The sequence below is a fragment of the Arachis ipaensis genome, chromosome B10, assembly GCF_059453495.1.
Source record: "Arachis ipaensis isolate K30076 ecotype BB chromosome B10, ASM5945349v1, whole genome shotgun sequence".
NCBI classification, from domain to species: Eukaryota; Viridiplantae; Streptophyta; class Magnoliopsida; order Fabales; family Fabaceae; genus Arachis; species Arachis ipaensis.
In genome coordinates this window covers 10,202,038-10,228,847 of record NC_142435.1, presented here as the reverse complement: position 1 = coordinate 10,228,847, position 26,810 = coordinate 10,202,038, and the positions used below count along the sequence as shown (strand labels likewise).

Here is a 26,810-nt window from a genome sequence, read left to right as displayed (position 1 = left end):
ATTGAATTATATGTAGCTGTCATTTCACAGTGGTATTATTCAAATGTGTTTGGCTGATACCACTACCAGTAGAGGCATCAAACAAGACCATTTGGGCCTTACCAGTGTTAATTTCTCTCGTCCGATACACACTGGTGATCGAGAAGAAGATGGACTGTACATATTGGCCTCAGAAGCTCAGCTTGTATACTATATGGATGATGAAGTAGCTAAGGAATGGAGTGTTGTGGTTCATATGAAACCACGAGATTTGTATGACATGGGAGAAGAGAAAGAAGAAGTTGAAGTTTGTTTTTTTCCACAGCTAGGGTTGAACATGTCAGCGGAAGGTGACATTGAAGATTTACACAAGGGAGGATGATATAGAAGACCCACAGAAAATGCTTTAGAGAATATCGATGATGTTGCGTAATGCTTATATGAAAATTTTTAACATAATTTGAAAAGGATCTTTGTGTCATGAACTAAGTTAAATAAACTCAACGTTGTACGTTGTTTTCTTTTGTTACAAAAAACTTTGTGTATTTTCGATTTGCAATTAAGTATTTATTGTATTGTGAATTTTCATGAGTAAAAGCAGATTTTTTGTTTATTTGAACAATTTTTTTTATGAAAAGTTAGTTTACATTAAATCTTTAATGTTGCGTCAGTTGTTGTTTTTCTTAGTGTTGCAATTTTGATAATCTTGATATCTATTATTCAATATCAATTCCAATAGAGTTACATTTTTTAAACATTAGTGAACATAACATGATGGTGGAACAGGACAAATGAAAACTGAGGATTTTTCATCATCCTCTGCAAGGACAACATTCGCTACAGAGTTTTTGTTTAAGAAATTTGTCCAAACTACCAACAAGGGAGATGGTAAATGTCAAAAATTTGCGTTCAGTTTTAAAAGTGTCTTAGCATATTGTCATCTGGTTTTTTCTAAATCAGTATTTAATGACTTGAGAGTTCTCAGTTTCTTTTATGTATACTTATTTTGTTGTATGCATGTTGATATTTTTAATATTAACTAAATATTCCGGAGAAATAGTTCCTGACAGTCTAGATGGAGAAGAGTCTGATTCAAAAGACAATTTAGATGATATCTCCTCTGTTACAATTGACTGATCCATGCAGTTTGATCTCAATAAGGTTCCGAAAGAAGACAATGAAAGTTTATAAGAGCAACAAAGAGAAGATGATATACATGTTAAGAAAATGTGCCTTGATCTGAACAAAAGGCCATGCTATGGAAATAAAACATAAAATCCTGTAAAACGTGAAGCCCATAGATTCTCGACAGAGTATTTTTCGCTAGGTCAATACGATGTTGAAGAGAAATTTTGATATTTTATTATAAGAGTTGCGTTGATTTCCTTAATTTAATGATTTGGGTCGCAGTTATATTTATCTACTTTTAGAGTTTCTTGATTTATGTTTAGTAAGGCATAACTTCAGAGAGGAGTAACTTTAATTTATGCTCGTTAGAACTTTATTTTAACTTTATAAATTCATACTACGACTTTATTTTCTTATTTTACATTTATGTTTGAATGCAAATTTAAATGACAATAAAGTAAATAAGAAAATTTTATTGGTAAATTTGTTAACATGACACTACAAGGGATACGGGACATTGTGGCGGTTCCTGGAGTGATTTGCGGTGGTTTTTAGCCGCCGCAAAACATGATTCCAGCGGTTCCTTAAGCGTCGCCTATTTGGGGCTGGTTATATGATTTTGCGGCGGTTCTCAGGAACCGCTGGCACAACCGCCGCAAAACCTAAAAATAGCGTCGCAATGTTTGGAGTCGATTTTAAACCGCCGCAATCTGCCCAACCGTGATCCACACGAGATAATCGACGGTTTGAAACCGCTGCTGTTTAATGGCCACGGATTTGTTCACATGTAATGGCCGGCGGTTTGCAAAAGGCTGCTGTTTACTAGCCACTGTTTTTTCGAATGTAATTGGCGGCGGTTTCAAACCACTGCTATCTCCTAACATGATTTTTCAAATTTCTAACGGTTATTTCGCAACCGTCGCTATTTTTCAGATAAATGGCTGCAAAAATACTGTATTTTACACTGGCAATCAACGCTCTTTTTTATTTTAATGTACAATTTATTTTTATTTTTATTTTTTTATTGAATCCTTAATATTAGTAAGTTAAATTATTTTATATCTCGAAAAATAAATTGCAAGGTAAACGACACTAGCAAAACCATTAATTTAATATATATAATTATCCGAATATCAATAAAGTGTACTCCTTACTAAGAGTTGCATAATCAACACCAAAAAAGTGTATATCTGAAAGAAAAAAAAAGTTCCACAATCCTAAGATCTACTTTCTATTCTGTCCCTCCAATGCACTCATCCATGCGGCAACGTCTGATGGCAGCTTCCCACCTTGCCCTTGAAGTAGACATATCAAAGCACTCTCCATTGGCTGCATCCTGACCTTCCCAGCTGTTACTTCATCCTCCACTGCCTGTCTTTTTGTCTTCTCGGCTGCTACTTCATCCTCCACTGCCTGTCTTTTGGTCTTCTCGGCTGCTACTTCATCCTCTACTGCCTTCCTTTTCAATTTCTCTGCTGCCAACTCTGCTTGTAGTTCAAGAAGCACCCTTTGGGTCTCCTCCCTTTCAAAATTATTGCTCGGCTGATGGGAATTCATATCGAAGACTTGAATAGAAGTCGGCCCCAACCCCATGCCACGCACCCTACCCGGGTGCTCCTTTTCGAGAGTTTGAGCAAGCGAATCATTCTGAGACAATAGTCTAGAGGATTCATCACGTTGCTCAATAGCCTCAATTCTTTCCTACACACATAGATAACCAATTATAAGCATTTATTAGCTAGTCGCTAACCGCACAGACTTCCAATAAAATTTTAAAAACTAAAACATAGGAGAAACTACTTCCCGATTCTCAACACATTACTTACTCCAATAGCCCGAGCTGCATCATGGACATAGGAGCCATTAGCTCTTTTGTGCGTTAAGAGATACAACTCTCCTCTACTAACTCTCCTCCCTTGTCGTTCCGACTGTACCAATAATGATGACAAAGTGAATAAGTAGAGGAAGCGATAGTTCAAAAACATTCCCAAAATTAGATTACCTCTTCTTCTCCGAGCCTTGCCAAGCTTTTTGATCTGCCAGTGTGGTTGTAAAGCTGCTTTGATCGATTCTCAGCATTTTTCTTACACTTCTCCTGTCATGCCATCAAATTAAGAGTTACTAGAGACTAGTTCTGACTAACTCAATGTGACATAAATGGACTTTTTCTGTTATGAAACAAAACTATATTACATGTGTCTCTTCGCTATTGCGATAATCGAGAAACCATCTCCAATGGTCTGCAGTAATTCTATCTGGGCGGTTTTCAATATTTTCTTCAAGTGAAAGTTTTGGGTCATAGCAGTGATGGTATAATCTGTTCCTCGTTTCCTTCTAAGCCCTTCCTAGCATTTTGAATATTATATGGTTGATAATTCCTCTACTATCTTCTTCAAAATGGAACATTTCCTGGAACATTAAAATTAAGTTGTCAGTAGTGTTCAAATTATGAGTTTGGAATGGTACGAGGAAATAAAAATAACATTTTACCTTTACACATTCATTATAGACCTTGTCCCTGGTGCGAACTTTCTCTAGTCCTTCTCGCAGATTGGGAATTTAGTGTAGTCAGATCCTAGCAGTCCCATAACGCCGCTCAGTAGACCTGCTTCATCCCCAACTGGTTGCAGTGCACTGTTAAACCTGAGTACGATCTTTCTTCCATTAGGTGGCTTCATAGCTTCTTTCACACTCAGTTTGACCTATTTGATTGTGCCATCAGATTCTGTAAAACATATTTATTCTTAGTTAGTTACCATTGGAGCCAAGCTGCGATGACATCATAGAAAAATAGCTAAATGAAAAATAGAATTAAATGAATTCTCTTATACCAATTGTTTTAACATCCCAAAATTCTGTGGTCTTGCGTCGCTTGCGCTTCTGAGCATCCGATGCAGCAAAAAGGTTATCAACATGTTGGTCAAAAGAATCTACCTCATCTGCCTCTGGGTCTAAGTCTTCGGCGTCTGGCTCCGAGTTTTGAACATCATTCGTGCAAGCCTGTGGAGTAGGCAGTGGTTCGCTGCAGGGCAGACGAAAGGGGCGTAAAGACGAGGATGCGGGAGCACCACTGCCATTGGGTGGCGGAATTGGACAGTCTGCTCTCTACGAAGTTGAGGCTGCATCAAATCCTACTTGAGGCTGCTGACATGCTATGTCTACACGGGCTTTCTTCGTGAAACGACCTATCCTGGGCATCTTTTCTAGCTGCATTCGGATCAAAACAAAGTGATAATAATTAATATATAGATAATAATATGTATTAACATGCAAAAATGACACTGGCATACTCTAGTTACTATTATTTGAACTCGGGTATTTATGACATTTTGATACTAAACAATTTATAAAATGAGACCAAAGACCGCAGTTAAGGGTGATAATAGATAATTTAATCAGAATTATGAAATACATTAACAATTAAAGGTATTAATAAGTAATGATAGTTATGGTAAATCAATATTATGTGATACTAAGCTTACTTGGTATACAGGAATTATGCCCAAATTTGTGGTTTGGAATACACTACCAAGTCATACCTATTTCAATTGTATATATCATCATATAGCTCATTATATTAATGGTGGGACATAGCGTGTCATCACCAAACAAAACACATACATATAAACTATAATAAGAATAATATATAGCATGTGCAATTCACAATTCATAAATTCATTCCAAGCTCATATATAGATTAGGAGAGTACATGAGTACATGAGTTGAGAGACTCTATTAACAAAGAACTCAAAGTTGGGTCTAAAAAGGTTAACCATTAATGTATTCATAATTACTCTATAATGCCTATAATCATCATAATATTCTGCACTATTGGAGGTTAATTTTGGGATTGAGACTTAGCAGTAGCATGTTTATCAATTAGAAAATATCATGTTTAGTTATAATAATTAGGGGAATGTTGGAGAGTTGAGACTTGAATACTAAATGCAAACTAACCGTACTAGAGAGGTCATTACTTATTTCTATGTTAACAACGTCACAAGTCATTGCAAAATTTGGACAATGAACATTGTTTGCAAGAAATTTCTATGTCTTGGGTAGCAACATTGATAAACCACTATTTTATGGTTTATCTTGTATTTAATTGAGTGGTTTCATCAAGTCTTTACCCACTTATTCATATGATTTGTATGATTTTACAATCCCTTCCTAGTTTTGTTCTATGGTTGAAAACTTGCTTCCTAGAGATCTTTAATTTGTATATTTTAATCCTCCTTTATACCATTCGATGTCGTGATCCATGTGTTAAGTGTTTCAGGCTTTATAGGGCAGGAACGGCTTAGAAAATGGAGAGGAAGCTTGCAAAAATAGAAGGAACACAAGAAACCAAGGAGATAACCAGCGAGCATCGACACGCACGCATGGCTCATGCGAGCGCGCGACATGGAGAAATTTGCAGTGACGCGTGCGTGTGCCTCACGCGTACGCGTGGATTGGAGTTCGTCACGAAGACGCGTGTGCGTGGATGACGTGTCACGCCAAAATGACCAGCGACGCGTGCGCGTGACTAACACGTATGCGTGACATGCGCAATCTGCAGAAATAACAAAAAACGCTGGGGGCAATTTCGGGCCGAGTTTTGACCCAGTTTTTGGCCCAGAAACACAAACTAGAGTCAGAGAACGTGCAGAGACTCAACAGACATTCTCATTAGCATAGTTTTTAGTTTTTAGATCTGAATCTAGAGAGAATTTACTCCTCCTCTAGGTTTTCTTTACATTCATAGTTTTATAGTTTTATGCTTTTGCTTTGGATATTGAAGAGTCATCATCTCCGTTGAAGATACTATTCTAGTTTGTTTTCCTATTTCCTGTTTATTTATTCCATATTCTTAATTCTTGTTTAGAGCTACAATTGGATTACTTTTAGAATTTATTTATGCAAAGGATTACTTTTACTTTTAATTAATTTTGAATCTCTATTTTATTTAAATTATTATGTCTCTTTTCTATTCCAAACTTCCAATAACGAAGATGGTATCCATGTGGATAGAGTAGTCTCCCAACTTGACATGGGGGTTGATTAAAAGGAGACACTTGAGTTGGAATGCTCAAGTGCTTAGTTAAATTGAAAGTTGTTGGCTAATTCTATATTTACTAACGCTAGACCTTCCCAAGGGAGAGGACTAGGATTTGCGAATAAGAGTTAGCTCAATCACTTGACTTTCCTTTATTTAGTAAGGGTTAACTAAGTGAAAATAACAACCTCTTTATACTACACTTGAGAGAATCCCAACAAGGATAGAACTTCCGATTAATCATTCCCTCAGTCAAGGCTTTTTAATTTGAATATATAAATCTCTTTTAATTTTTATTGCTTTAATTTACAATTATTTATTTACTCATTGCCCAAACTCAAAATCACCCAGAAACTCTTGATTGATAACTTAGCACCCTTTCTAGCAACTCGTTGGGAGACAACCTGGGACTCATACTCCCAGTATTTTTATTCTAAACTTTTGTGACAACCTTTCTAAATTGATGGAGCGGATTTCAGCCGGTTAAGAGCTATACTTGCAACGTATTTCCTATATTGAATTCTTAATCGGTCGACTTGCCGCCACGCATCAAACATCTTCCGTGGTTCACACTTTAAGTTGATTATTAATTTCTTCCTATCGCCTAAATAGTGTCACTGTTAACACTGCTCACTTATAGACCAGTCACTTCAAAGTTGAAACCTGAAATTTAAGTCAATAGAAGTATCTAGAAAAGTAAAAAACTCAAGGAGCACTACAGCCTTTAGAGAATTCATGTTTTGTTATTTGATTATGCTTATATTGATCATACACGTTATTCTAATACTACATTTTCTAAGTTTGAACTAAGACAATTCATTTGACCCAAAATATATAGTCATGGATACATAACAAAAGTGCAAAGTCTTTGATATATAGCAAACAATATTTGATAATTAGAATCCTAATTCTTGTATATAACACTCCATGCCCATTCTTATTAGTTTAAATCACCTCTCCTGTATTTGAAAGTTACTAATTTCTAAAAGATTGAAAATTTTCCCCTTTTCTAAGGTCTAATTGTTCGTGTCATCATCACCAAGCATTAGATATTTTTTAGCATGAAATATAAGTTAAAAGATCCTATATGGTAAGTGGGGAGTGGGAGACTTGAGAATTATGATAAACTGGTTTAGCGTTATTAGTATTGACTGAGAAAATACTAATCGCAGTCAAACTGAGAATAAAAAACGCAGGCAACCATTATCAGCAGCAATATTCAAATATAACAGTGAGAAAATAAAAAACGCAGTCAAACTGAGACTTAATACCCAACTTAGAACTCATGCTCCTCATCAACAAAAGCCACTCCCCATTAACAAATTAACTCAGCTAACCACATTAGGAGAAACTTGCATGTAAACTTTAAACTCATTATTGGCCTCTTTTTCAAACACTAAACAAGCAATTGAGCACAGGGTGTCCAGTGGTGCTTACCCGCAGGTGGATGATTGGATTGAGGGTGAGAGTGGAACCACCGGGCTTTGGGCAGAGCGAGAAGGGGCTCCAGGACACTGGATCGCCGCAGAGAAAGGCGTGGAGGAAAAGAACCAGGATGAAGAAGGCTTCTTGGTGGTTTGACAATATTGAATGGTTTAGTATTAGGTGAATAATAAGGATTAGGGATGTGGCAGTGGCTTTTCTGGTTTGAAATTTAAGCATAAACAAAAATGTGGTTTGAAGTTTGAACTTTGAATCGATTTAACAAAAACAAAAATAAAAATAAAAATGATCTCAATTACTATTTTAATTTCTTCGTCTTTTATTTTATTTTATTTTAATCTTGTCCGTATATTTTTAGTAAATTTTAATCTTTTAATTTATTGAAAGAGTAATTATGAAATTTTAAGAATCAGTTTAAAAATAATGAAAATAAATGCAACGTTTAAAAAATAGGTGAATGGAAATATCAAAGAAACTTCTAAAAACTTAAGATATGGAAATATTCTGCATGAATTATCGATTAGTTGCAAGCACACAGAACTCAGAAAAATCACTTATAAATCAAGTATATATCCTTCAAAAAAAGTGTAATAATATCTGCATCCAAATAAGTGAATTTATATCCTTTTACTAAGTTTTTTAGTTTAATGAAATAAAACAAGATATAAAAATTCTACAGACATATGTTTCAAAAATTATTCTTCTAAGGCAGATTGACCTCTCTTGTTCTTTTAATTAATTTTATAATATATATACATATTAGAAAAATAAGTTTTTAATAAATTTTATTATAAGATAATGAGATCTTCAAAAAATATGTTTTAACATAAATTATTCTTCTTCAAATTATACAGAATTAACCTGTCATACAAAAATAATTCTCAAAAATTTTTAAAAATTAAAAATTTCTTAAGACAAAAATGTTCCATTCAATTTTTTTTGAATCAATTTTAGGTATTTATTCTATAAATAATTTATCCTCTATAAAATACAAGGTACAAGTCAGAGAATGTCATTTTGTCAATATGATAGTCATGATTACAGAATGTAGTTCATTAAGCAATTTCACCACCTAGGTTTATGCATTTATATTTGTATTACATTTAAAAACGTATATATATGACAAATCGGTAATATAAAAGTCTTGAATTCGTATGAACCAGTAATCCAACAACTCACAATATAAATTAATTCAAGAATTATATACTAATTTGAGATTAATCTCCTCCGAATTCATAGCTACTTCATCAAATTCAACATCCAAAGGAAAAAATACAAACAGTCACTTTGTTCAATTTAGTCCCAACATTTCATAAGATAAGTCAGACTAATAATAAAGCGTTGAGTCAACAGATATCATTTTCCTCTGGAGTTTTATTGAGGTCAAAGGTTATGATGGAAGGTTGGTGTCCTTTAGAGACAACCTCATCAGAACTATCTGGCACAACGTCTTCTTCGAGCAATGAATCTTGAACTATCTCGCCTGTCTCTTCTGGAACTTCTTGAGTCTTTTCCCAAGCCAAATCTGACGGATACACCATAAACAACCAAGTTAATAAAATTTACAAATTTTACAAAAACCAAATCACAGAATAGCTCCGTGTTATAAACTGCTGGTTTGGATTACGTTCCCAAAGTTTTGTAAGACCTCTTTCTATAAGAGTGAATTCCTCTCGAGATGCAATTTCAAGTTCAACCTGCAGACTATTCTGATAGCGTGCCTGCACAAATTTAAAGAGGTTCCAGCTAAAAAGGTGTAGTAATTGGTAGCTAGAAGTCATCAACAACACTAACCAGAGGCACTTTCTAGATACTTCAGCAACATTTAATGCTTCACGTTTCAACTTAAGAACATGTCAAATGGACATCGTGGTATCTAAGTAACTAATAAAGTACCATTCAAAAACTCTCATTTTTAGAACCAGCTAGACCAAACAGAAATATAAATCAAGTATAGGTGTTCTATTCTACCTACACATGAATATGCTAAGGTCAACACCTGGAATCTGGAAGGGGAGTATAAGATAGAAGAAAAAAAAGGAATACAAGATACAATAAGGAGGAATAATGTATGAAGCCATCCTGAATCAAATTGATAAAATAATCTTCAAAATAAATTCCAGGAAAGATATCAAAATCATTCAAGCACACAAAGTACTAAACAGAAGAAAGAGTACAGAGAGTATCTTAGAGACACCAGATCATTCAATAAAACAGGAAAAAAAGAAGAAAGAGCAAATTACCGTGTTTGCACCTCAATAATTATCTATGGAAGTAAATTTACTAATATAACTTCTACATCAGCAAGTAAATTATAAAATAAAATCTGTATCTTTTCTAAAGCTTGATGCCAAGTGCTAGGTCAGCTATTGTAAATATCTTATTCCTAGGTCAGCTACCTGGCTGCCAGCAACTACATACAGTCAACAAGAGCTAGAATTCAACCCATTTATAATATTCAATCACGTTCATTGCACTAATAGGATACACTAACAATGTTCCAACTAAAACAAGAAAATATCACACTAATACAGTAATACTACAATTAATAATCTGGAAAATCCTTCATCATGCTTCAGTGTACAAATCATGCTTATTGCAATATTCAATGAAGAAAATTAACTTACTAAATTACATCCACCTCCAGTTCTTGGTTTTCAACTCTCTTCTTCCAAACAATCTCCTTAGGAAGTAAAAAGAAAAAAAATAGAACAAACTAAGAGGAAAAGGGAACGACTTGAGGTATACTAACTTAAATTGCTATGATCCTGTTGGAGTAAATAACAATTTACTATAACATGCTATCGTGCCTGCTCAGATTTGAGAGCCAATTATTCAACATTTAATCTATGAACATGCATATATTTATTTGCTTTCCCATTCAGTACCTCATTTCACAAAATAAAGGTCAGCAACCAGCCATATCACCATTGAATTAAACAATTGTACCCAACTAGATGGCTAAACAAATAACAAGAAATCCAAATTTTACCTGCACCTCCTCCAGTATTTGTTGCGAAAGAAACAGGTTCGTGCTAGTGACGAATCCGAAGCCGAATTTCTTGCGGTACTTTGTTGCAAATTGAAGCAATCCCTGCAATGTTCAGGGTTTCAAATATGTTAGGCCCTTCGAAAGTGCCTTGTAATTTATGATAATAAAATATCTGGATTGACTATGGCAGGTTGAAATATAGCCAAACAGCCGTTTTACGAGCAGACATATGACAACGTACCATCCTAACATCCCCATGCGCAATAGTAATAGCATCACCTATGTGCCTGTGTGTTGAGAATGTATCCAGCCATGACTGAATTGGCAATGTGTTGAACCACAGGTCTCTTGCGAATGATGTTGCATGCTCCAGCGAAGCAAACGGGGAGGCCTCAATCATCGCCTTACAAAACAAGATGCTAGAGGCACAAAGAAAGAGGTCCCTCTCTTCCAATTTCCCTGGCAACTCCGATCATGTCAGTCAATATATAACGTCAATTACAATCTACTAACATCTTGCTAAATTAAATAATTTGAGGACAAAATATGTTAATAAAATCACATTCTCCAGGTAAATTACGTGTAAATAATGAGCAATATACATCAAGTGTTTCCATGTTCTAAAAATCTATTATATTTTAGTTGCTAATTAATAATTATGTAAGTTTATAACCCTCAACAGTGCTATACACGGAAAAATACTGCACATGTCCTAAATTAGTATCTGAAGACATCTATATATAGGCAGCCTCTTCGCAATTATCGATGGCATCAGTGGTTGGTTCCTCTAAATCGTTGTCCCGTCTCAATGACAAACCTTCAACGTCAAACTCAGCCAACCCAGTCAGAATCGGTTGGGGAGAAAGTTCGAACTGACACTGTCCTATGTCTTCACCCATTTCAAGCATGTCCCTTGGGTTCACATGGACTACCACAGTCCATTCTTTATCAGCGTCATCCTCCACATAGTATACTAGGCGAGCCTCGGATGCAAGAATATACGGTTCATCATCGTTTCGATCACCGGTATGAATTGGATGAGAGAAGTTAACCACTGTATGTCCCAAAGAGTCTTGTTTTATACCTCTGCTAGAGGTGGTGTTTGCCCAGATACATCTAAACAAGATGACTGTGAATTGAACATTGTAATTTAACTCAATGATGTCCACTATTTTCTGTAATACGAGACGCTACCAACAGCAACATTACTGTCGCACTTGCTTGCATAACTCCTAATGTCAGAAGTGACATACACCCCACTATTTTGGGTTTTCAACCCTCCCTCTCTCAAGAGGGTTCTGAACTTAAATCCATTTACGTTGTAAGATGTATAGCGGCTAACTTGAACACTGGGCTCACATGCAAGCCACTGCAATTTGTTCGGGTGCATGCTGCTTCCCAATGGAACCTGGCAGTGAACAAATTAGATGTTCATTATCTTGGGTTACGAACAATATGACACCATTTGAATATGTAAATGGATTAATGATACCAGGATTCACCTGACGCTTGAACCAATCGGGAAATTCTCTGTGCACAACACTGTCTATGTGAGACTGGGACCTTGTCCTACTTCATAACTTTCTCTTTGTGATCACCATAAACTCACTGGAAACGTCACAACAATTTCATGTTAGGTTCTCCAACTATAGTAGATCATACGAAGTCAATACTTTCAAATGCACTTACTCTATAAATTTTTCCACGGCCAGGCAATTGACCAATACGTGACGGTGAGGCTTGGAATTTTTCAGTTGGTGTGAGGGTGTAAAAAGAAGCAGCCCTGACAGCCTTTCCAACCTCGGAGAACATGGTTGCACTCTCATCAGGCATAAGTTCACACGGTTGATCGTCAACACGCATTGGCCGATTAATCCTACTCTCGACATTATCTAGGTACCTTGAACAGAATACAAGAATCTCCTCAGATAAGTATCCCTTTTGCAATTGAGCCCTCTGGTTGTGATCTGTTATGCACGTACTGCTTGAGATGGCATAGGTACCTTTGGGAATATAACACGTGTCATAAGCACTGATTAAAAGAAAAATAAAAATTTTGTTTGATAATTACCGTTCGATTGGGTACATCCACTGATAATGCACTGGGCCACCGAGACGCACCTCCTCGACCAGATGCACTGTCCAGTGAACCATGACTGTGAAGAAAGAAGGAGGGAAAATCATCTCCATGCGACATAGCGTATGAACCACGTGATCTTGAAGGAGAGGAAGTTGTTTAGGGTCTATGGATTTTCTGCATAATCGGCGAAAAAAGGATGACAAATCCGCCAGGACAGAAGACACCGGGGCAGGCAATGCATTCCTTAATGCGATTGGAAGTAGATATTCCATTAGAATGTGACAGTCGTGGCTTTTCAGGCCCGACAACTTACGCTGTCGTAAGTCCACACAGCGGGAAATATTGCTAGAGTATCCATCCGGAAAGACCACGTTCTTGATAGTCCTTAGAAAGAGCTCCTTCTGTGAATTGGTCATAGTAAAGATGGCGGATAGGTACTTTCCATCTTCCTGTGGCCACAAATCATGCTTGATTCTCATTGACTGGAGGTCTCTTCGAGCTTTAATGTGGTCTTTAGACTTAGCTTTCTCATTCATTATGGTGAAAACTATGTTATCGCACACATTCTTCTCTATGTGCATGACATCAAGGTTGTGACGCAATCCATTGTTCTCCCAATATGGCAGTTTACTGTCCGCGTGTCCTTTTCCTCGTAACCGATTGCACCTTGCCAAGTTGCACATGCACACCCTCTAACTGCCGGTTTAATGTCTCCACCAGAGACTTTGATAGGTGGAACTCTATCCTCTATCTTTCCATCAAAGGAGTACCGGTCTTTTCTGTATTTGTGTTCATGATTCAGAAAGCAACGATGACCCATGAAACACCATTTCTAGCTGTGTGTGAGCCGGTTAGTTTTAGCATCCAAATTGCACGCAGGACAGGCTCTCCCACCGTACGTGTTCCACCCAATAAGTTGCCCAAGCCTGAAAAATCATTTATTGTCCACATCAATGCAACATACATCTTGAAGTGGGTTTAGGTACACATCTATGTCTTTTCCAGTGATCAACGGCTCTAGGTACACATCTATGTCATTTCCAGGTATTTTAGGACCAGCAATAATCATAGAGAGGATAAACGAAGTGGGTTTCATGCAAATCCAGGGGGCATGTTATACAGGATAAGAACCACGGGCCAAATTGAGTAATTCGAGCTCATGTTCCCAAAAGGGTTAAAGCCATTGCTAGCTAATGCTAGGCGAACACTACGCAGATCACCAGAGAAATCGGGATATCGTATGTCAAATGACTTCCATGCCTCGGCGTCCCTTGGATGCCTATACATACCATCAGAGTTAGGACCTCTCTTATGCCACAGCATGTCAACGGCTGTCTTACTAGACATATATAACCTCTGCAATCGTGGAATAAGGGGGAAGTAACGAAGAATCTTCACCGCTTGTGGTTTGCCGTTCTTCTTAACAACCATCTTGATCCTCACCCTAGAGTTCTTCTTAGTCTTATGCTTCCATCTCGATGTCCCACAATGCTTGCATTTAGTCAGCTCTTGGTCATTGTCCTGGTATAACATGCAGTCATTTGGAAATGTATCTATCTTCTTGTACGCGAAACCGAGTTTTCTTATGACTTTCTTGGCATCGTGCACAGTGGATGGAATCCGGGCATGCTCAAAGGCGTCCACGATCAACTCCAATATCATTCCGAAGGCCTTATCGCTCACTCTGCACATGGACTTTATGTGATAGAGCCTCACCAAGAAAGACAACTTAGAGAACTTTGAACATCCTGGGTATAACTCCTGCTCCCCATCTTCGAGTAGGTCATGAAAGTTGCGGATCTCTCGACTAGGTTCATTGTATAAGTAAGGCAACTCATCCACAGCGCCGCCATCATGTTCATTCTCAGAGTCTTCTTCATGGCCGGGAAGTCCTGAGAAGTTGAATGCCTCGTGGACCATATCAATCATCGGGGCGTTGAAATTTTGTTCAGATTGATCTTCTTGTCTGTCACAAGAGCTCTCGACCCCGCGTCTCTTACCGTGATGGATCCAAAATGTGTAACTAGACGGGAAAGGGTTTATCACCAAATGATCAAAAGCATCCTCTCTATTTTGTAAGAGGCGGAACCCACACTTCGGACATGGACAACGTATCATCCCATCGGATGATGCATTGGCAAATACAAAATCTAAGAATCTGGTTAAACCGTTCCTATATTCTGCACCAACTCGCGACTTTGAAATCCAACTCTTATCAATATCTAGTTTAATGAAAAAATAGAACGATGACAAATCATAAAACAAAGTCAGACCACGAGAAAAAAAGTAAATAATTAACACTTGATATAGAATGGGAGAATAACTCTTAAACCGAATAATAAAACACACATTTACTAGCATCCAGGATAATACACAGCTAACAGAAAATTGCAAGAAATTTGCTTACTCATTGAATAATTCTGCACTTTCAAAAAAAATTACTGAAAGAAAGAAACTCTGGGTCCAATGCCAAATATTTGAAATGGAAAATAAAATTCTTTCCTTAAAAAAGAAAAAAAAAAGAGGTATATTATATTAATCTGAGAAATAATAGAGAAATTAATATAGTATTACAATATAATGTATGGGTTGGCGAACTAACCAATATAGAAATGGAAATGGGTTAATCGAAATGGTAAAAGCGATAACATGGAGGATAGTTTTATGCTTGGAAACACGCAAAATGAAAGTATCAAAATTTATAGTAGAAATATGACCAATATAAAGGAGAAGCTGAACAACACATTCCGTATTTATCCACAGTCATATGCGTATAGGTGGGTTATTCTTACTCTTCTACTTTCACGTCAATAATTTGATGATACGTGGCTTAATAAGTAATTATCCGCTAGTTCCTAACCCAAATGTCTCCATGTTTCACAATTGAGAAAACATAGTCGTGTCAAAGCACATAGATAACTTGATAACTAATTGGAACATGATGATTGAGTTTATGGGGTGTTCAAGTTTAATTGACCTTTTTATGTTTAATATTTAATTCTTAAAGAACCAGTTTGAAGTTCTTATATATTAAAATTGTGGAACTGAAACTATATGAAATCTAACTGACCCATTAATTATTTCAAATAAGAACACAAGATATATAATAAAGTAAATGAAGACTTCACTTGAGTATGGAATACATAGGATTGACTCATTATTTTGTACATCTTGTGAGGTTGTAATTATCTTCACCTAACTTCTAAACTATTAACTGTATATTATTCAAGAATTTCATAACCAATAATTGCTTTCTTTCTTTCATTCGTTCAAGCATTTGCTGGTATAGTTCTTAAAAAATTCACATTAAAAGTAGTTAGCAAAGCAGAACTATAAGCCATCTTTGTTAATAGGATAAGATTAATTATTTGGATTCAATGTACCTCTAGAACCAGATATGGAAGTATTTTAAATTCATCATTATTTTAAAGTTTGATAGACTTATAATGTATAAGCATTTCTTATATAGTTTTAGATGCAGCATGATGATGAAATATAATGTATAAAAAGTTCTGAAATGTTTCAACTTTTAACCCACCTGAATGGACAAGTGTAAGCTGAAGGAAGCTTTGATTCTGGAGTAGGAACTGTGAAGTTATGGGATAATATAGCTCCAAGGACTGTGATAAGTCTAAGTCAATGTTATCAAGCTGAAACAAGCAGAAACATGAAAATATTAATGTGTGAACAGTGATATGATACATGTCACAGTCAACGCGCTAATAATTTACACATAATTTTCAACCCCTTTGAATTGTAAGTACCTAAGCTAAAGTCATATGGTCATCAAGCAATCCCATAATAACTGTAGTGGTTATGAGAAGAATAATGAATTTATAGATTAAGAGGGAAGAAGATTGTGTAAGGAGCACATTTCGTAGCATAAGAAAAGGGACTAGAGAAAAATTAAATAATGCATAGGAGGACAATCAATAATATTTAAAAGATGAACTTTAGGAAGAAAAAGAACTTAATTAAGTTTAAAAGTTCCATCAGAATAATATATTATATGGAAAATAATTATTTTTTTAGTGAGGAATATGATGCCTCGGTGTAACTGATCAAGACAAAGACTAAAATAATCTTGGAAAAGAATCAAAAGAAAAAGATAAGCTGACAATTCAGTTATACTAAGAGAAGCCAAGTTGTGAGCTTTTTTACCCAATGAACAAGTGTAATAATTTTAATCTTTGCCTCTTATTTTCAATGGCATAGAAAAACATTGAAATACAAAAGTTCTTTGAATATATATCACTTTCTATCAAACTTTAAAATAGTGATGAATTTAAATCCTAGTATAGAACATCTCAATCTCAGAAAAGATTAACAGGACAAGAGTAATTAATTGGATTGATTATTTGGAACATGATGATTGAGTTTAACTAGATTCCAATTATTGAAGTATAAATCAACAAGAAAAAGAAGCAAGAAGCTCTAGTTCAACTTCAGGGTCAATTGACCTTTTCAATGTTAATATTTCAGTCTCAAGTAACGACGTACCATATTCTTCCCTTTCAAGTTCAATCACTAAAATTACATTTATAATAATACCTGTCACAGTTGCAGGTACAGGAATACACCCAAAGTAATTTATTTCAGATCTCCGAGATATCCGCTCATCCAAGAACCTGCTTCAAGGCAAACAAATTAAGTTAAGACAAATTCAGAATGTAACTCCGAGAATTAGAGGAAACATTGAACAATGGTAACCAAGATATTGATAAGCTGATGAGAGATCTTGCGATTAAAACCATGGAAATTTTAGCATTGAAACAAGAAGTAAAAACATTCAAAAGAGATTCTCGAAAAGATGTTACTAAGGTGGTGAATGATCTAGAAAAGAAAAATGCAGAACTCTTAACAAAGAAGCAAGAATTAGAAGAGGCATTGAAGGAGAAATCAACGGTGCTAAAGAGGCATTGGAACAAGAAATAAAAACATTCAAAAAAGATAATCATGATGTTACTAAGCTGGTGAATGATCTAGAAAAGAGAAATGCGGAACTTTCAATGAAAATTATAGAGAATGAGGCCTTTTTTTATAAATAGAAACTTTACATAATCTCATCATTCAAATTGGGTTCCACTCGGTCAACCAAAACAACTAACCCTCATTCCCTCTCTCTATGATACACTTTTTTTTTACTTAAAAAAATGACGTATTAAAATTATGTTTATGCAAGAATAATTTAATAAGTTGGTACTCCCTTAGATAGACATTGACTCATAGAGCGAGGATCATATCTGAAACGTGGACAAGGGGGGATGTGAATATAATTCCATACTCAATAACACATGAGGAATTGATTCATCAACTAAAAATATGGTTGTGTTCAACATGTAAACCTTAAATTTAGCACAGAATATATTGCATTTTAATTCCATAATCAAATTTTTCTTGACAAATAAAAATAGTAACAATAATCACAAAGATTTGACTAACCTTTTTATTATGATTCATTCTCCACTAATTTAACTAATCCAATAAAATTTGTTCTAACTCACAAGTTGGGAATGAAGCTACAGTGTCCAATGTGTGGCCCTATAATAACACATAGCCCTTTCCCTTAGAGTTTGTACACACAAAGAACAATTTAGAAAAAAACATGTTGAAGATTATTCAGAGTCTTATTACCATGACTACTAGTACGAGACAAGAAGAGTTGCATGTCTCTCAATCAGAGTATAAAAATCTCTGTCAATACAAATTCTTTCCAACTAATTTAGCTGCTAAGGTTATCCAGATAAAAGTAGAAGATATACATCAAGTGCAATGAAGCTACTTCAAGATTTATAGCAGCAAATAATGGAACAGAGCTCCGCCAGAGTGGCTTACTTGGGTAAACATTATATTCATAAAAGTTGTAATCAGAGAGCTACAACTTTTCAGCTTAGTTCGATGAAGCTAAAACGACAAATGTGTTAATATCAGTCTTTTTATTTATTTAATTACATTATTTCAAATCTTACAACTTAGAGAATTTTCAAAAATTTAGGTCATGAAATTGTCTTAGGAAACTGTAGAGCAGCACATGCTAAATGAGCCGAGGCAATAAACACAAACACATCAGGGATTCAGATATTGGAAAAAAAATAAATTTGAGTGTTAAATTGAAGAAAATTTTGGCCAAAATTAATCAAAGAACGTTGTTCAAACCAAAATTTAGAAAGCACAAAGAGTAAATTGATGCAATATTAATTTCTCAACAGCCACAAAACTTAAATTGAGACATGGGAGAGGAACATACGACTGAGAGGGGAGTCTCTTGTAATCGGCAACGCACAGCAGGGCCAAAGGGGAGAAGGCTGCCAAAGATGACATAGGGACGGATGGCTTGGGACGACGCCGACGACGTCATAGACATGCACGGCAGAAGGAGAAGACTCGGACGACCCCTTCTACTTCACCTTCGTGCATCGGAGGTACACGGCTGAGGGAGGAGACTGGTGACCGGAACGAACGATGAATCGGACGCAGTTGGATCTGACAGCGGGAAGGGTAACGACGGCGGGAAAGGAGACCAGTGCTTGACTTACCTTGGCTCTGACGAAGGGTTCTCGCGCCAAATACTGAAGGTTTATGGCGCAAAATAATTTTGGTTTGGGTATTTTAGTGAAGCAAAACCCCCTTCCCCCCAAGATTATTTGCTGCGGTGAGGGCCCAACACTGCCTCGGGTCAAATTATTTGGAGCGGGGGTTAATTACGTAGTAGGAACCGCAACAATTCAACTAAATTGGGGCGGTTGGGGACAACGGCCAGCAATTTTTGGCTGCTAAGTCCCGCGTCTCTTGTGGTGTGAGTTAACATATATAGCTTATTTAACTTGTGCACTTTTTTACGTAAAACGAATCTAAAAAAGGTGTTACAAGTTTAAGTAACAATGATTAAAACATATATAATTTAAAATAGTAGTGTTAACTTAACTGGATTATATCCAGATAGTTGTTACTAAAGAAAACATTGAAATATTATACGCATTTTGCGGCGGTTGGAAGAAAACTGTCGCAAAATGTAAAACAATAACTCACCCGACGTTATACATAGTGGCGGTTCGAGAAAAACTGCCACTAAATACAATACTGATTGTAGTCGCACTCTTAACCGTCGTGATATACATCGCAGTATGTCATTTTGCGACGATTTTATAAAACTGCTGCCAAATTTCCGCTGCTATACATTATTATATTGTTGAACCCTTTTTGGTTGTGCATGTATAGATTTTGACTCTACTTAAAGGATAATAAGGCGTTGGTTGACGACCACCAAACATGAACATTATTATATTCATTTAATTTTTAGTAGGTAGCTATATATTCTCCCCCGTGAATGTAAAATTTTTATGACTCTATAGTCTCTACTTTCTAGGCTTCATGCATCTACATTAGACTTAGCTTACTTCACAATCCACAAAACTCATGATTTGGAAATGGAAAATAATATTGAAAAGTTTTTAAATGTATATGATACATTAATATTTCAATAATCTTAATTGTTGATTTTAATTAATATATATTATATATTTTTTATAATTAAAATTAATAATTAAAATTATTCAAACATTGGTGTACGATATACATGAAATATAATTTTTTAATAATATTTAATTTACTACACTACTAAACTCATGTTAGGCCGACCATGTAGCATTATAATTTAGAGTTAAATTGATAAATTATTTTTTTAGTCAATATTAATTAATATTTTAATATTATTTTTTATTTTAAATTTTAAATTCTCAAAAAAAATGTTACAATAAAATAAATTAACAAATATTAATTAATTAAAAATTAAATTTTTATAATTATTCTATTATTTATTAATCATGCCATATGCAATGAACCTCTTTATTTAATTTGTTTATTTGGATATGACGTTGGTGTAAATATGCATATTTTTCACGTCCTCTAATCTTTCCCTGTGAGCTATAAATTATTCCCGAAATTAAATAAAAGTCCTAATCCAAAATTACCCAATCAAGATGGCTTATAATTGACATACTAAAAAACGAAACATGTCTTAATCGCCATAATATTGTTAGGTTTGCATGGTTGAAAATTATCCACACATACAGTGATGCTCTCCGTGAGTTCCATCGTAACAAAAGTTGTTTATCGTCACATAATCCAAACAAAACTCATTAATTCACGGACAAATTACGCCTCTGCCCATTTTGGACTTCTTCCCTTTCCTTTTCATATATCTTCCACAAAATTCACAATATTTCACTATAATCAAAGTTCTTATTATTTAGAGTCCCGCTAGAAAACTAACAAGATATTTGTACAATGTGTACAATGGACCGTTTATTTAGTCATATGAGTTAAAAATAAAAATTACTCATAAAATAATAAATTTAAAAACTCTTATTCAGTTATTTCACATCAAATTTTAAATTTCAAATTTTTAAAAAATCTAATTAGTTATTTCAAAAAAATAACCATCTGAAATCCTCCAATACTCTCTTCTTTTTTAATCGGCGGCCTACCCACCTTCATCAATAATCATTCCATTTCACCGTCGTTACTTGGGTTGCCACACGCCACTCACCCTTAATAAAAATAACCATCCACTTAAGGATAAAAATAATCATCTGCATACCTAATGAATTGAACATCTAACATATTTTAATTATATATAACTAAACTCAATCCGATCAGAATAATCATCTATATAAAAATAAAATAACCATCTGCATACCTACTAAAATGACTATCCTAAATTGACCATTAAAATAGAAGAAGAAGATGAATAAACAGAAGAAACTATTATTGTAGTGAAACATAATTTTGAAGGACTAGTCATAACAAAAGCGGCACTGTTGTAAAGCATAGGGCTCAAATCATGAAAGAAGCTAACCATGCTTGGATCCGAAGAAGAAGAAGAGCATGGTATCATCGGTGAGAAGAAACTTGAAGGAATGGAAGAAAGCGAAGGCGTATCGGAGGAGGTGAGGATGGTGTCGGAAAGAAGGCACACACCAGCTGCGACGGAAGCGCTGGATGTCCGGATTGCTGCGGTGCCATTAGTTCGACCCACACAATATGCGCGTCCTCCCTTGGCGGTGGCCTGTGCGGCAACGGCACCAGTTGGAACAGTGTCGGTGCGATTTCCGATGGTGGCTGGTGACCGTGGCGATAATGTACCAGTGAGACTCGATGAGAAACGCATAGAACGCTGACAAACTATATTGAGAGAGAGGAAGGTAATTTATTTGTTTCTAAAACCGACGGTAATCTTAATATTTGATTTAAATTTTAAATTGAAAACTATTTTAAAATTAATTAGTTACCTAAAATTTAGTTTTAATTTCAAATTAACTCTATTGTACACATTGTATAAAATATACATTGTCTCTTCATACTTTTCCTATTATTTATAATACTGCTATATATATATATATATATATATCTTCTTTATAAAAGAATTATAGTTATGTACAATAAAAAATGATAGTACACCGCCTGTCAATATTGCTGCTTAATTAAATTATTGGAACGCATATTTTCCAATAACTGTTTATTAACTGAATACATATATACATGCATGGATGCACGTAAGTATGTAACCCATGGTTATTGATTATTATTTATGAGATTCATGTGGTTGAATTCAATAATACACAACAAATTCGTTTAATGGTTGCATAACAAGTACCAACCAAAGTAACTAACAATGTGGAAAGGTGACGTTAAATGAATGTGTGTTAGCACTTAGCAGTGAATATATATAGTATAGTATTGAGTGGTGGTACCTGCCATATATATTGCGTGTGTTGGTATTCAATGAATCTTCAATGATAGAGGAGTTGTTTAATTACTGCTCCATTTAGGGCAAATAGTAATATTCAGAACCAATCCTAACAAATATACAACAATATAATTATAAGCCCATCCTTTTTTGATGGTTCGATTATCATTTTAATTTATACATCCACAAGTTTTAAAATTTCATAATATACTGATGTTAAAGGAGTAATAATTCTAATTCATTTTTTAAATTCTTGAAAAAGTTAAAAAAAATTCAAATATACATGTTATTTCTAAAATCATAAAATTAAAAAATAAAAATAAAAATTTTATTTATTTAAAATGTATTCTTAAAGTATGTATTAGAAAAAAACTTGTTAATAAAAATTAGAGTAAATATTTTTTTCAATCTCTAACTATTTGTGTGAAAAATAAAGTGATCTTCTACAATTGAAAATTCTAATTAATTTTCAATTATTGAAATAATTTGTCTAAACTTGCGGTCCTGTAAATGGCGACTTGCTAGTGTATTTATCCGGAAGTCTTTAGATTAATAATTAAAATTGTTTAAACTAATTACTTAAATAGTTAGAGATTAATTAAAAATGTTTAAATTGTAAAAGACTGATTTATATTTAGTCCAAATAATTATTATGGACCAAAAAAGAACATAGTGAAAATTTACATATAATTTGATAATATTAGGAGGACAAAAAAATAATTAGAATTTGTCTTATTTAATATTTATTAATTATCAACAATTAATAAATGTTAAATAAGATAAATTATAGTTATTTTTGATTATTTTTTTTACTATTAAATATTTTCGTATATAATTTATACGAAGTTGATAATTAAAAATTATTAAATAAAAATTTAGTCAAATTTATTAAATTATATAATAATTTTTAATATCAATTTCGTATAAAAACAGAAAGAATTGGGATTGCGTGTGATGTTTCGGTTTGTTATGGCTAGCGCGAAAATGGAATCACTGATTCATAAAACGAACTGGTTGGCTTCTTCAATCTTCGTTCCCCCAACTCGCACGTGAATTACCATTGCTCATTCTTTTCATTTAAACCAAAGTGGTATTTCTAGCTTTCAATTATACCGCTTCATTTGTTGTTTTTGTTTGATAATCTATCCTCATTACTTTCTTAATAATGATGTGATTGTGACTTTAATTTATTAAGAATCAAAGACTGGTGCATGAATCTTCATGGATTATCTCTACTAACTACTTTTTTAATTATAATCCCCTTCTCCTAATCTAATCTCATGTGGTGTGTGTTAGCTTTACCTTTAATAAATAATTTGTCTCTTTTTTTTTTTTGTTAAGCCACTACTCTCTCTTTATATGCATGGTTCATCATGTACTTCCCACCAATATAATAGACTAAACAAATTAAAGCGAAAACCACTTCTGTTCAAATTCTTTATTATCATTAATTCTTAAAAAAATTTATGGATATTAGTGTGATTAGGTCAATCTCCTCAATATACTGTTGGAAACATTTTAAGTGCACTGGAAGTACCGGTGCACCAGTTATTTTAACCGTTGATCTGAATTATAAAAAATATATATAATATATATTAATTGAAATCAACACAACTGGTGCACCGGTACTTCCCGGTGCACTTGAAATGTTTCCTATACTATTATATATATTATGAACAATTTATGTTTTTTAATCGAATGTTTTTTAAATTTATTTATGGCTGGTTTTTAGCACTTTTTATGACATTACAACACTCAGTTGTCTCGTACATCATTACTGAATCCTTATTTAGTACTGTTTTAGAATAGAAAATGATTGTTCATATTAAAAACAGTATATGTTCTTTTGAAAGACTATATATATTATATACATAGATAATCTATAAATATTAATTTGAATACGACAAAGTGGAAGGCCTATAAAGCAATAGAGAATTCAAAATGGCCTTTGCAAATATATTATAACTAAAGGCCAGGGTTCATCAAACAAGGAAATTGTCATTATCTTAATATCAAGTTGCATGTAAATTAAATAATGCTAAGGTTACTTGGAAGGTATCTGATAATGATACTTTCTCGCATTGTATCTTAATTAATAACTACACTGCCTAGCTAGCCTCTATGCAATGGAATTTTGGTTTATGTCTTTTTGAATTATCCAACAACCGCCAAAACAAATGCATGTACATCGATAATGATATTAGTGAGTGGCCATTCAGTTTAAGAATTATTCTATATATTGGTTTTCAATATCGATAAAGTGAGAGAGGATAAATAGTTTATTTTGTATATTATAAAAAATATATAATTTTTCATTCAATTTATGTAGTTGGCTGGCACCGTCCCATGCCATTATGTGCTTCTAGTGTTTAAAAAGTGAAAATTGAAACGCTGAATTTGCACAGTGGCCATCCAGATTCCAGACCGCACTATGGTTTTGATTTCTGAACCAAGTTGCGCTTCTGTTTTTAAAATTAAATAAAAAATCAATTAATAAGAGTAAATAAATGTGTTTATTTTATATCATTTATAATTAAAATAGTAATACTTTGACGTATTGAGTAGGATAATGGCTCAGAAGCCATAGTCTGGGGAACCATCTACTATTCTCATCAATTTGATTGCTCTACACTTTCTGATGATATGACGTCAGCTTCACGGGGACCCTCTGGCCGTCTGATTGGAATCAGAGGGTGCCCATTGCGTGTGGATTTCCACTAAACAGAATAACCAAAGCACTCTACTCTCAGTCTGGGGATTGTCAAACTTATTCAGCGTAGACCGCCACGTCACCCGCCCGATACTCCAGAACATCCAATCAGATGCTCCCACGTGGACCCTCTCCAACCATACCCGCGTATAAATACCCCCTTCCCTCCCGCTTTCCATTCACCTCATCCTTCAATCTTCATAGAATCTTTGACCTTCTAAGATGGCCTTTAATTACCACATTGCCACGCTGTTGGTTCTGCTTCTCGTGAACTTCACGGCAGGGGCGCTAGTACAGCAGCAGCCCCTCGTTCTCAAGTACCACAACGGCCAACTCCTCAAGGGAAGGATCACCGTTAATCTCTTATGGTACGGCACCTTCACTCCAATCCAACGCTCCATAATCGTTGACTTCATAAACTCCCTCAGCTCCGGTGGTCCACCACAGCCTTCCGCAGCATCCTGGTGGAAAACAACTGAAAACTACAAAGGTGGAGGCTCCTCTGCTCTCCTCGTAGGGAAGCAAATCCTACACCCGGCTTATTCCCTCGGAAAGTACCTCAAATCAACGCACCTCCTTTCTCTCGCTTCCAGCTTCAACGACGTGTCCGCCATCAACGTCATTTTAACGGCTAAGGATGTTTCCGTTGATGGTTTCTGTTCGAGCCGTTGTGGAACTCACGGCTCTACTCGTTCCGTCAACGGGAAGGCCCGGACGGCGTACGTGTGGGTTGGAAACTCAGAGACTCAATGCCCGGGCCAGTGTGCGTGGCCCTTCCACCAGCCCATCTACGGCCCGCAAACTCCGCCGTTGGTGGCGCCAAACGGAGACGTTGGAGTTGACGGCATGATCATCAACTTGGCTACACTTTTGGCGGGAACCGTAACTAACCCGTTCAACAACGGTTATTTCCAGGGGCCGGCGACGGCGCCGCTTGAAGCGGTGTCGGCATGCACCGGAGTGTTTGGAAGCGGGGCGTACCCAGGGTATCCGGGTCGGGTTCTGGTGGAGAAGACGACGGGAGCGAGCTACAATGCGAACGGAGTGAACGGAAGGAAGTTCCTGTTGCCGGCGATGTGGGACCCGGTGACGTCAGCGTGCAAGACGCTTGTGTGATAGTGAGAAAGAGGTTTGTACTTTGTAGTGTGGTGGTGTAGATATACTGATTTAAAAGTGAATTGTGATGAAGTTGGGGAAGGAAGAAGATGATGCAGGTTTCGTGTTGCTTTTGAAAATTACTAGTTTGCCATTTTAGATTGTTCTTGTCATTTACTGTATGACGTGTAAATTAAATTCTGTTTCGTCACTTCATGTAAAGAAGTTAAGGGGGGGAAAATAGTGTATGTATAAGTGTATAACGAGGAATAAAGAAAAATGAAATTTATATTTATTATTTATATCATGTGTTAATAATAAAAGTTCACATATAATTATTTTTATTTAAAATTAATAATTTTTTATTTTTTATTATTAATTTTACATAAATACAAATACTTGTAAGTTTTCACCATAGTTATTTAAGATTGTTCTTTTGGAATTTGAAAACCGAGAGAGAGAATTTGTGTTTGTTTTTCATTTTAAAATTTTCCTTCTATAGAAGTAAAGTGAGATGATCCAAAAAAGGTGATGGATGGTGAATGAATAAAGTATGAAGGGGTTTCTTTTTAAGAGGAAAAAAGAATGGTAGGAAAT

The 26,810-nt window shown here is 35.1% G+C and overlaps 3 protein-coding genes and 1 pseudogene across 3 annotated transcripts; 1 reads left to right on the top strand and 3 right to left on the bottom strand.

Annotated features, from left to right (window-relative positions):
- Positions 1–2,331: 2,331 nt before the first annotated feature.
- On the bottom strand, positions 2,332–5,115 carry LOC110268411 (uncharacterized). The gene is made up of 7 exons (XM_088488721.1): positions 5,065–5,115; positions 3,952–4,212; positions 3,713–3,809; positions 3,301–3,383; positions 3,110–3,202; positions 2,934–3,035; positions 2,332–2,808 (listed from the first exon to the last, which is right to left on the bottom strand). The coding sequence occupies exons 1-7, from the start codon at positions 5,113–5,115 to the stop codon at positions 2,332–2,334; spliced, it is 1,164 nt and encodes a 387-aa protein (XP_088344847.1).
- A 3,819-nt stretch (positions 5,116–8,934) lies between these two features.
- Positions 8,935–11,031, bottom strand: LOC107620089 (uric acid degradation bifunctional protein TTL-like). The gene is made up of 4 exons (XM_088504459.1): positions 10,822–11,031; positions 10,581–10,682; positions 9,216–9,309; positions 8,935–9,113 (listed from the first exon to the last, which is right to left on the bottom strand). Exons 1-4 carry the CDS (start codon positions 10,978–10,980, stop codon positions 8,935–8,937), a joined length of 534 nt encoding a protein of 177 aa, XP_088360585.1. The 5' UTR covers positions 10,981–11,031.
- Positions 11,032–11,314: 283 nt separating this feature from the next.
- Positions 11,315–15,021, bottom strand: LOC148579126 (uncharacterized; annotated as a pseudogene).
- A 10,280-nt stretch (positions 15,022–25,301) lies between these two features.
- LOC107623617 (protein EXORDIUM-like 2) lies at positions 25,302–26,515 on the top strand. Its single transcript, XM_016325948.3, has one exon. The coding sequence runs from the start codon at positions 25,341–25,343 to the stop codon at positions 26,232–26,234; it is 894 nt and encodes a 297-aa protein (XP_016181434.1). The 5' UTR covers positions 25,302–25,340; the 3' UTR covers positions 26,235–26,515.
- The last annotated feature ends 295 nt before the right edge of the window (positions 26,516–26,810 follow it).